At 38.5% G+C, this 11,780-nt stretch overlaps 1 protein-coding gene across 1 annotated transcript; it reads right to left on the reverse strand.

The window, feature by feature from the left end:
• Positions 1–236: 236 nt before the first annotated feature.
• Positions 237–10,051, reverse strand: ptdss1a (phosphatidylserine synthase 1a). The gene is made up of 13 exons (XM_061716698.1): positions 9,658–10,051; positions 8,325–8,416; positions 7,298–7,342; positions 7,094–7,218; positions 6,822–6,980; positions 6,487–6,638; positions 5,667–5,808; positions 3,509–3,621; positions 3,321–3,386; positions 2,837–2,936; positions 2,564–2,632; positions 2,135–2,201; positions 237–1,983 (listed from the first exon to the last, which is right to left on the reverse strand). The coding sequence occupies exons 1-13, from the start codon at positions 9,837–9,839 to the stop codon at positions 1,889–1,891; spliced, it is 1,407 nt and encodes a 468-aa protein (XP_061572682.1). The 5' UTR covers positions 9,840–10,051; the 3' UTR covers positions 237–1,888.
• Between the last annotated feature and the right edge of the window lie 1,729 nt (positions 10,052–11,780).

Below are 11,780 nucleotides of genomic sequence, written 5' to 3' on the forward strand. Positions count from 1 at the left end.
ACATCTTGTTGTAGGTCACCGTGAGACAGCTATTTCAGTCCCAGTTTCATGGTGTGCAGACTGAGTGAAATATGAGCCCAGATGGGCAGCGCTCGAGTCAGCCAATCCAGCGCTCTACTGGAGAAGGATGCCCTTCAGGGCCTGAGCAATATCATTCAAGATGTAGCATTGTGAAATGTACAAACACAGCACAGATGAAGAAAAAAGGGCAGATCAATGGAGACATTTATGACAGCTTTAAGAGGAAGTGTAAAACATTTTAATATGTTGCCTTATTTCACAGTGAAAAACAACAGCAGAAGTCTTTTTTTCTCAGCATAATTGTTTTTGGCAAATGACATCTAAATCCACAGACAATGTACTCTTTATATAATGCCTACTGGAGCACGGGAGCCCGGTTCACCGAGGCCACCGTCTGGATTGTCAAGGATTATGAGGGAGATGTCCGTGTTGAGATGATACTGACAGAGCAAATGACAAGAACCCTTCAATAAAGCACTCAGGACCAGAGCAATCAAACAAACAGAAAAAAACCCCAACAAATTTAGCCTTAGTACGAAGTGAGAAAAAGTTAGGCATAAAATATAATTCCATGCAAACAGGCACAAAGGGTGAATTAACACATTACAATGAGTGAAACACAAACAATACTGGTGCTCTGCTGTGTTGTGTAGGCTTTACAAAGATTCGTACTACTGTTGTAACATTTTCCTAATAAAACATTTGATTTGACAGTCATGCAGACGCAGTATATTAAACAGGAAGGTCAATAGAAAAAGAAAGTTAACTGCATTCTAGCGAGAGGAACATGGAAAAAAAACAAAAAACATGCAGGAATTTTAATAATTGCCCTCTCTTATCAGTACAGTAACATGTACAAATAAAAATGATAGCAGCCACAGATGGACAGGAAAAGTAAAGTCACTTAACATCACAATGATTCAAAAATACTGAAACATAAAAAAAAAGGGTACAGTTTTCAAGGAAACATTCTGCAAAGTGCTTAAACCGTGTGCTTTGCTTCATTACAGATCAACCTCAGTCAATGATCTTACTGAGCTCAAGCTGTTTTGCATTGAAATCCTGCGCACATTCAAGTTAAAAAAAAACAGGATATAGTGAACATCTATGATGTAAATAACCAGTGACAGAACACACACACACACACACACACACACACACACACACACACACACACACACACACACACACACACACACACACACACACACACACACACACACACACACACACACACACACACACACACACACACACACACACACACACACACACACACACACACACACACACACACACACACACACACACACACACACACACACAAATTATTTAAAACGACATCTGTCCTATAAACATACAAGCTCCAATTTAAGCAAAAAAAAAAAAATCAATGTAATGGCTTTCAATATTGACATGTGTTGAACCAACATACTTGAGTTAGGCCAGTGTAAACTAGTTAAATGTAAATTAATCCTCAATGATATATCATAGGAAGAGTGTAAATTATCAGCTACAGTGCGCATGCAGTCACATCTATAATAGGCAGTTTTTATTGTCTCACACCCTTTCTTCTTCACTTTCTCACACAAAAGAAGCCTGTTATTAGTGGTTTAGGGGCCTCTTGACTGCAACTCACATGCCAGTATACATCTTCATCATCTCCATAGTCTGAGTACCTGTGCACTCCTAACACAGCATGGACCTGTTCATCCACTTATTTTGTTTTTCCCCCCATCTCCCCTCCCTCCACTGTAGTCGGGGGCTTTGTAGACTTAAATTTCACTGTGAAGTAGTTGCATCTTTACCCCATTCTCATTCTTGCCTCTTCAGAGAAGTTCGGCAGCAAGGCTAACTACTTTGATTCCTACTGGCTGTTGAGACCATTAATGGATTTGCTCTTTCCCGAGCCCTTCCCTCTTCGCCTGGTTGTAGGGCTGTTGCCATCCACGCCTGTCTTGCCTGAAACATGAAACCAAAGTATTCTGAACAAGTTCATAAAAAGATTTAACTGAACTTGGCATGCTTATAGTGTTGGTAAAAATCTGCTCCAAACGCTAGAGGTCAGCCTTTTCCAGAGCTGGCTTGTTGATAAATCACAAAGTCACAGTACCTTTTACTACTTCTGCCACATGGTCAGGAGACTCTGCGTAGAAACTGTCCTCGCATTCTGAAAAGCTCTGTGGAACGAGAACAGAGTAAAGACATGACTCACATTCCTTTAATATAGCAGGTTTGACAGCTGTAAATCTGTCATTAATACACAGGATGGGTCAGTGTGTTGCCGCTATACAAAAATAACTTTATGTCATGTGTTGATCTCTTATGAACATAACCATCTACAGAGCAGGTTAGGTCGGCAGTACAAGTTACTGTGGGAATCTATCCCAGTAAGAACTGAACTACCGTTGTTATTACACTAAAAGCCTAGAGTGTAAACCTGCTGTTACGCACGAAGCCACAAATCCTGCTTCTTATTACAGGCCTGGTGTGCAATAGTTTGACAGAAAAACATTTCTGGAAGTTAAAGCCGTATACGCACCTTTCCCCTTGGACCATATGTTTCGGCGTACCACATCATTCCAGATAAACACAGGAAGGTAATGAAGGCCTGAAAGCAGATCAAAATGTAAAAGCGACTGTCAAATGATTCTCAAAGAACAAAAAACAAAAACCTAAAAGCACAGCAGACTTCTGGTTGGAAATATAATATTTGTGTAGAGTAATGGTCTGTTGGTAGTTAAGGTAAAAGATTTAACATAATTTAAAGTGTGATAACCCCCCCCAAAAAAAAAGCATGTAGTCCTGATCTTACCAAGCACAGAAGCCAGAGGATCACATAGAGGATCTGGGTTTTGGAGAACAAGTCCTGTCCAAACTTAATACATGCCAAGGCTTCCAGAAAGGCAATGGCCCTGTAAATGAGAGAAAACACCCCAAAACATGTCAATTAAACCTTTGACTTGCCTGCAGTACACTTCCTTTTGAAGAGGAACAAAGTTGGAAACAAATAAATCTGTGGCTTTAAGCTAAGGGAAGCTCCGAGCTCATTTTAACACAGGCTCAAGAAAATATATTACTTGTTTGGACAATAAAATACTGAATGTATGTCAGCTCTCAGGCAGAAATGAAATACCTGGACATCCTACACCATCTGACACTAGAGAGCATGCATCACAGACAATATTTCTTCCTATATCTGCATTTGGGTGTGAGAGACACTACACTGTAGTTTTACATTAATATAAGCTTTAGTGAAACTGACTTTTGAGACACATATATATTTTATATATACTTACCCAAAGACCCAGCACTGTGTCCCAACTCTTTTGCACTGTGTGTCTGTAAGGTATGCATAATACTGCCTGAAGAAAATAGAAAGAAAAACAATGCATGGTAGCAAATTTCAAAGGAAACTTTAGTCCTGTTTCTTAACCTGTATAAAAATTAACCTATATACATCTGTCAAAAGTATGCCCAAAATTACCTCACGGTTGGAGCTGTGATGATACCGACAAAGAGGATTCGACACCAGCTCAGAGGATGACTTGCAGGAAAGACGAAAATGTGTTTGAGGAAGAATGTGTTCAACTCTGTTAGCTGTGTGGTAGAAAAACAAAAATCACATTTATCATATTAAAATGTGATAAAAACATTTAAAATTGTTCTAGTGAGTGTTATGAAACGTTCAGACTGTGGACAAATGGAGGAAACTCAAGACTAAAGCTACTCTTCCTTTCTGTCACACCCCCTGCATGATGAAAAGAGGTTAACAGATCCAGAACCAATGTTAAGCCTAAAGCCAGTTTCAATGTCGGTGTAATTCTCTTAACTTTCCCTGATCCCTATGGTAACCTAATCTGATCATATAACCTGATAGCTCAGTGGGTTGAGTGGGTGCGATTTACAGAGGCTTTCACCACCGTGCAGGCAGTGCAGCTTTGAGTCTCTGCCTGTCGCTCTTTGCTGCATGTCTTCCCCCATTTCCTGTCTATCTACTTTCGATAATGGCCACCAGTGCCACAAAAAACAGATATTTTTATCATATAAAAAAAAAAGCAAAGTGGGTTGACAGAGGAAAAATCTAAAAATCAAATAAACTTTATCACCACTCTTATTGGGGGTTGTTGTCCTGTTGCAGAATACATTTTGGGCCTATCATATCCCCGGTATTGCATGAGGTTTAAGTATCTGCGTCTAGTTCCCAGAATTCAGGACACCCTTAATCCAGACCATTATCCCCAACTCAGAAATGCAGCTCAAACTGTTGCTTGCAGACACTCATTATTGTAGAGCTCTCAAGTGCCCCTGTAAACAAACTTCTCCTTATCACAGCCAAACTTTGCCTCCTCAGTCCAGACCATGACGTCACAATTTTCGACACCCCAGTTCCTATGTTTTTGTGCATAGCCGAGTCTCTTTGCCTTGTTCTCACACTAGACATTTTGCTTTTTTGGCCACAATCCCCCAATAAAGATCCCTTTTGGCCAGACTTTTCTGGAGAGTAGATGGGTGTGCCTGAGCCCCTCTAGTTTCTGCTTCTGAAGTGATGGCTATCACGGTCATTTTCTGATTTTAACATCCTTCATCTGCCCCTCTTAAGAAATTTTGCCCCACCACTGCATCTACAGTCCTCAATGATACCCATTTCTGGGTGCTTGTCGAAGAGTTGGAACAGCATATCTTGACACTCCTTTCTGCTTTGAAATCTTTTCCCGGGAGAGACTCTGGTTATCTAGAACAACTACCTTGTGTTTTGTTTTGATATGTTTATTTGGTCTACGTCCACAATGTGCAAACAAAGCAAATATAAGTTTGAAAGTACAGTAAAACAAACTTGCTATAATTACAAAAACAATCACGAACACTGCCATACAATTAAAAAGCCTACCCAACCATGGCACTGCAGGTTCTTCAGTGAGAAATATTTAAATCCCATGTGAAGCTAAATGAGATACACAATATTTGATATCCATTTAAATACAAGTACTACCAAACTCGTCTTTATGCAAAAACATCAGAACTCATAAGAAACACCCCCCCTAAACTTTTGATGCATAAATGCAAATTTTTTTAAAGCATCAAGATGTTTTAACTGTTCATGTTTTGCAGGTGACTACTAACACATTCTCCTGTCTGCCTTGTCCATAAATAATTATGATACAAGTTATTTTGTTTTAATTATTTTTATGGATGAGGAATTTGGCAGTACTCATCTTTAAACAGATATCCAATACTATATTTCTCATTTCACATGGGACTTAGCATTTTTTTTTTTTTAATTACGAAGCTGCACTGCTACAGATATATAACCTAAGACCACTTTAATTTTATTTACCAGTTTGTGACAATAATTTTTTGTTTACAAAGTTAGCAGCTTACTCAAGTTCTCAATCCATACTTCTCTCAGGACTACATGTTGCTCCAGACTAATCCAGACAGTCTTGATTTTGAGGGATTAGCTGTTCATACGCGTACGCACAAGACAATTGTGCATTATAGGGATCCATGTGGCTTTAAATCTCAGCAACAGAGGAGGCAATTAGATTATCCAAGATTTGACACTTAAAGCAAACAAGATCATCTCCATGTACTGAACATCTAGTCACCCTGAGAGGGTGTGAGAGGATTCCTCCCTGACCTACCTGCCATATGATCATGAACAGATACACGCCCATCACTCTCTGCACAGAGGACTTTGGGTCAAACCAGCGTACATATGTCCAACTGGCGGGGGTGAACTGTAACACTGCTCGTTTAATCTTCCCTGTGGTGGTGTGGATGTCCCTGGTTAAGAAGCAAAGAAGAATGGTTACAGAAACTCGCTGACAGATTTACTCCATGTGCTATATTTGTGCAATCAGAGCCAGATGACACTGATGCTACAGCATAAATAATTCAAGCCCACTCTTCCCTAATGGACATTTGGGATTGTTATCAAAATGGTCATTTCAGCATCATCCGATTTCTGTCAAACATTTATAGTGTAAAATGTTTTTGTTATTAAACCGTTAATGGACATTTGATATAATAATGATAATTTTTCATCTCATTTTCATTAGTTCTTCTTTAGCCATCTCTTTAATTTATGTAGCATAAAAAAACAACATAAAACATTTGTGTATGACATTGATTAATAAGTGACTGGAGGCTAAGAGTACAGTTTATTTCAATAACAAGAAAAAGGTAAATAAAATGTAATGCTGGGGCTTTTGTTATTGTTTAAATTTTAGTTTTCAAGTTTCAGCATGAACTGAGATTACATGGAAAAGGCAGATAATTAATTACTGACTATATTTTGATTACATTATTGCTTAAACAGGGCTGATCTAAGATACCACGAAGCCTTCTTGTTCTTCCGCAGATGAGTATATTTGAGTTAATACCGACTAAGACTCAACACAAAATTGAACAGTTTTTTTTAAATATAATTGTAATTAAGTTACAGATGATAAAAGGTCATACTTAATACTGGCCCAGTGGTATGTCCTCATCTCCAAAAAGCGACAGACAGTCATGCCAAGACAGATTCCCCCTCCATTACACAAGAGAATATCCAAAATGACTTGGTCCCACCAACACTCAGCAAAGTTAGGCAACAGATGCATGAAGAACAGCTATTGATACAGGAAGAGAGGACATGTTTAAGATTGTATAACATAACTGCAAAACCCACATTTAATGTGTTATGTACAATTTAAGTCTATTATTTTCCACTAGATAATTACATCCCCAGATTTGGTAATCAGACAGCAAGAGAGGCAGGCAGACAGGATGTTAAGTAGTGCGTGTTTCTCTACCTCAGTGAGCTCCCAGGTAATACTGATGGTCCAGCAGAGGCCATAGCTTCGAATCAGGAGGGCCTTCATACCCCAGCCCCAGAAATGGCTGAATGCAAAAATGTCAAAATGGCTCAGGATTCTCTCCCAGGTGATGACATGGCAGTTGACAGCATAGTCCTGCAAACAGCAAATAACTCATCACAGTGACTCACGGTGACCTCTTAAAGTCACCACCAACTGGTGCTTGTAAAATGGGAAAGTTATCATTACTGTTAGTCCACATAACTCACCATTACATCTGCTTCTCTCTTGGCATAGCGCAAGTTTGGATCTAACCAGTACATGAGCTGCTTCACCTGCTGCCAGTTGAGGAAGATGATGAAAACCAAGAATAGGAAGTACAGCACGCTCAGACCTTAGAAAAAGAAGGTTATGTTACTGAGAAGATCCAAAAAAAAAAACGTTTTTGTAATATGAATGTTTCTATAACTTACCAAACACTATCCGCCATATTGCTGGATGTGGTCTGGTAAATGGACCTACAATCAGACAAGATTGAGACATGATGCCAAATATATAATTTATATAATATAATGGAATGGACAACAACACTATTTAAATATTTTTCTTTGTATTGACATTCATAGACATTACACTACTTTCATTCCTTGTGTCTGCTAGAAACCTAGTTGATGTATAACTTTGCAAGGGAATTAAAATAACAAACAAAAGGGAAGGAATCCCGGAAAGTGTTGACCGTGGCACCATGTTACATTAGATGTGCATTCAAATCTAATTACTGCAGTCAATGTTCCTTTTGTTCTTCTTGGCTCAAAATAAGTAGTTTTTTAGGTTATATTATATAACATTACGACATAGTTATTTACCGTCATAAAACATTATTTGCTAGGAACCTTCACGATCACCATGATCAAGGCCTGAACACATCTGACAGCCAAACAATCGACTCATAATTAATCTACCATATATGTTTGACGATACAACATAATATGGATACGAGATAAAAATAAAGCAAAAACACAGACAAAAATAATAATTTTATAATTAAAATTGCTGGTTTTATCAGGTTATACGCAAGTTATTTATAATTTTTATAATTATAATTTTTTTTTATTATCTAAATAGGCAAGACAAAGCTCCATGCGACAATGGCAAAACAAGATCTAAAGAACATAAACTACTAAAACATATGCAATTATTTTGTTTTCATTTACTACATACATAAATAAACTGTCACACAGATTTAACTAGTGAATAACATAAACCAACATACCCTTTGTTGATTATTAGTAGAGGAGCCACTTGATTTTATATTTGTTTAACTGACTGGCAGTAAATTTTAAATAAAAAAGAGAACGGTTTAATCTAATTATTTCCAAATATATCTATTATTGGACAATATTTGGTTTTCCAAAAGCCCTGTAATTCCGATGTCACATTGCAGAAGGTAAAATAAGGCATTATGAGCTTTTGCCTGACTTTACTGCGTTTTGCATTTACCGTTGGGAAATGCCAAAACACTGATGACAAGGAAGAAAGACACAACCAGGATGAATCCCACCCAGAGGTTACTGTCAGGATTCCCATCATCTCTGCAGACAAGGTGAGAAAAAGGTAAGAAATAAAACAACAACAACAACAAAACATTACCAACATCCATTACATACGCTTCACAGTCCCTAAGCAGCAGCTGTAGGGATGTCAAAGCCCGGCAGACACATTTAAAGCATGTAAAACAAAACAAAACAGATGATAACTCATATCTTAGCCAGGTTTAGTCTCCCTTTAATCTCCCTTTTAGTTAAAAGGTTTGCAGGTAACTTCAACACAGACTTGTGTCTAATGCTGGATTAACGCACCTTAATTATAATTTTTGATAGTGTTTAAATGTGGAAGGGACAAAAAATGAGAACATTCAGTATATATTAGTGTTATTATACATCATATACAGGACTGTCTCAGAAAATTAGAATATTGTGATAAAGTTCTTTATTTTCTGTAATGCAATTAAAAAGATCTAAGTTAGCGTCATCCTTAAAAATGTTTAGGACCAGCTTAGTGGGGTATCTTTTATATAGGCAAAACTACCAGGCTATTCGTACTAAAATGAAATTGCCATTTCATGGATATTTTTGTTTGGGTGTTTATTGTATTTTTCTTTGTTTCTTTTACCTTTTCTTTTTCCTTTCTATTCTTTTTCTATTGATTTATTTGTTTTGGTGATTTTGTATTGAGGGGGAGGATTTTGTATAAGCCCTTCGGGCTTCTTTTCCTCTCCTGCACAAATTATTTGTCCTTGTATGATAAAAATTACTGTTATAATTATGCAAATAAATAAATAAAAAATAAATAAAAAACAAATGTCATACATTCTGGATTCATTACAAATCAACTGAAATATTATAAGCCTTTTATTATTTTAATATTGATGATTATGGTTTACAGTTTAAGATTAAGATTCCCAGAATATTCTAATTTTTTGAGATAGGATATTTGAGTTTTCTTAAGCTGTAAACCATGATCAGCAATATTAAAATAATACAAGGCTTGCAATATTTCAGTTGATTTGTAATGAATCCAGAATGTATGACATTTTTGTTTTTTGTAATTGCATTAACAGAAAATCCCAATATTCTAATTTTCTGAGACAGTCCTGTATTAGTAAATGGCTTGCTCATCTTGACTGAGCATCACTGCTCCCGTTAAGGCTGATTTATGGTCCCGCGTTAAATCGACGCAGAGCCTACGGCCGTAGGCTGCGTCGATTTAACGCGGGACCATAAATCAGCCTTTAGCCGGGCGGAGCTAACCCCGCTAGCCGCCGTTAGCTCACCTGGTGAAGGCGAAGTACATCAAGCTGAGCACCGTGCAGGTGAGCAGCGTGATGGTGTGTGGTCGGTAGAAGAACTCTATGGTGATATCCTCCACCTGCTGCTCGTTTATCATTCGGAAATGCATCCTGTAGTTGACATCATCCTTGCTCAAGGTGTGAGAGCCGCTGTAGACGGACGCCATGGCCGCGGAGCAGGACCGGCTCCTACCGCACACACATCACTCCTAAACGCGGTAAACACTAAAGTTACTGTCGTAATAAGGATATCACGTTACATAACTGGCTGCCAACACACAGGGGAGAAGCGGAGATGCGATACAGGGAAGCCAGGGACAGGGAAAGTGTTAAGTGGAGCCTGTGGTTGGCTGGTGTTGGCGGGGCGGGTCTCCACCAGGAAGAGTGTACGGACATCATGTGAGGAGTGTTTAGCCGGATTTATGCTTCCGCGTTAGATCGACGCAGAGACTACGGCGTAAGGTACTGCGGCGACGCGCACCGTTCGGCGTAGGTTCTGCGTTGGTGTAACGCGGAACCATAAATCAGCCTTTTCTTGTAGGACTTTGGACCGGTGTTCTGACAGTTTCTGATACCTGCCAGAAAATGCTACTTTGTGGTTCTGCGCATGCGCACAGTCGATTTTCAAAGTTTGCATCATTTCTTGCACAATGTAAAATTGATAATATGGGATGTTGAGTATTTGATCCTTCAAAATACACTACCCATGACATGAATTGCATTACACTTTGTGAACATTATACGATAAAGATGAGAGAAAAAAACAATTCTATGGTTTTATTTGATATTCATTCAGTCATTGGCCTTTATTTAACCAGGCAGGTCATTAAGAACACATTCATATTTACAATAACGTCCTGGCAAGAGACAAGGACCACTTGGGGGGAAAGGAAGTGGTTTAGGTGAAACACAGTAAAATTGTAGCTCTACAAAGGTAGAAAACCATTAGGGAGCATTTTTTGGCAAAGCAGCATAAATTGGCAGAACACCTGTGTTTTGACTATTTCTGCTGCCACAACATCACTAAAGGTTTTCTACCTTTTTGTAGAGCTTCAATTTTACTGTGTTCTACTCCCTATAGCCCACTTTCTTTTCCCCCAAATGGTCCTTGTCTCTTGCCAGGCCGTCATTGTAAATAAGAATGTGTTCTTAATGACCTGCCTGGTTAAATAAAGGCCAATGACTGAATGAATATCAAATAAAGCGATAGAATTGTTTTTTTTCTTCTTTTTATCGTATAATGTTCACAAAGTGTAATGCAATTCATGTCATGGGTAGTGTATTTTGAAGGATCAAATAGTCAACATCCCATATTATCAATTTAGCGTGGCAATCAAACTTTGAAAATCGACTGTGCGCATGCGCAGAATCACAAGTAGCATTTCTCGGCAGGTAGCAGAAATTGGCAGAACACCGGTGTCCTGCCAATTTCTGCTGCTTTGCCAAAACATGCTCTCTAAAGGTTTTCTACCTTTTGTAGAGCTTCGATTTTACTGTGTTTTACGCCCACTTCCTTTCCCCCCCAAGTGGGCCTTGTCTCTTGCCAGGCCGTCATTGTAAATAAGAATGTGTTTAATGACCTGCCTGGTTAAATAAAGGCGAATAAGGCTTTTCTCCCACTAGGGGAGTTTTTTTTACCTGCCATTGTTTATGTAATAATTGCCTGGGGCTGGGGGTCATGTTCCGGGTCTCTGGAAACATCCTAGAGACACCTTTTGTTGTATTAGACGCTATACAAATAAAATTGAATTGAATTGAATGACTGAATGAATATCAAATAAAGCCATATCATTGTTTTTTTTTTCTTTTTATCGTATACTGTTCACAAAGTGTAATGCAATTCATGTCCTGGGTGAGTGTATGTTGAAGGATCAAATACTGTACATCCCATATTATCCATTTTACATCGTGCAAGAAGTGATGGGCAATCAAACTTTGAAAATCGACTGTGCGCATGCGCAGAACCACAAAGTAGCATTTCTCGGCAGGTAGCAAAGATTGGCATAACACCGGACACCTTTTCACAGGACGAACAATCCTCGTACATATAACACTACAAACTACACAAGACTTTAGATTTAGATTTTAGATGTATTTATTCAGCACAG

This window comes from Cololabis saira, chromosome 3 (genome assembly GCF_033807715.1).
Source record: "Cololabis saira isolate AMF1-May2022 chromosome 3, fColSai1.1, whole genome shotgun sequence".
In the NCBI taxonomy this organism is placed as follows: domain Eukaryota; kingdom Metazoa; phylum Chordata; class Actinopteri; order Beloniformes; family Belonidae; genus Cololabis; species Cololabis saira.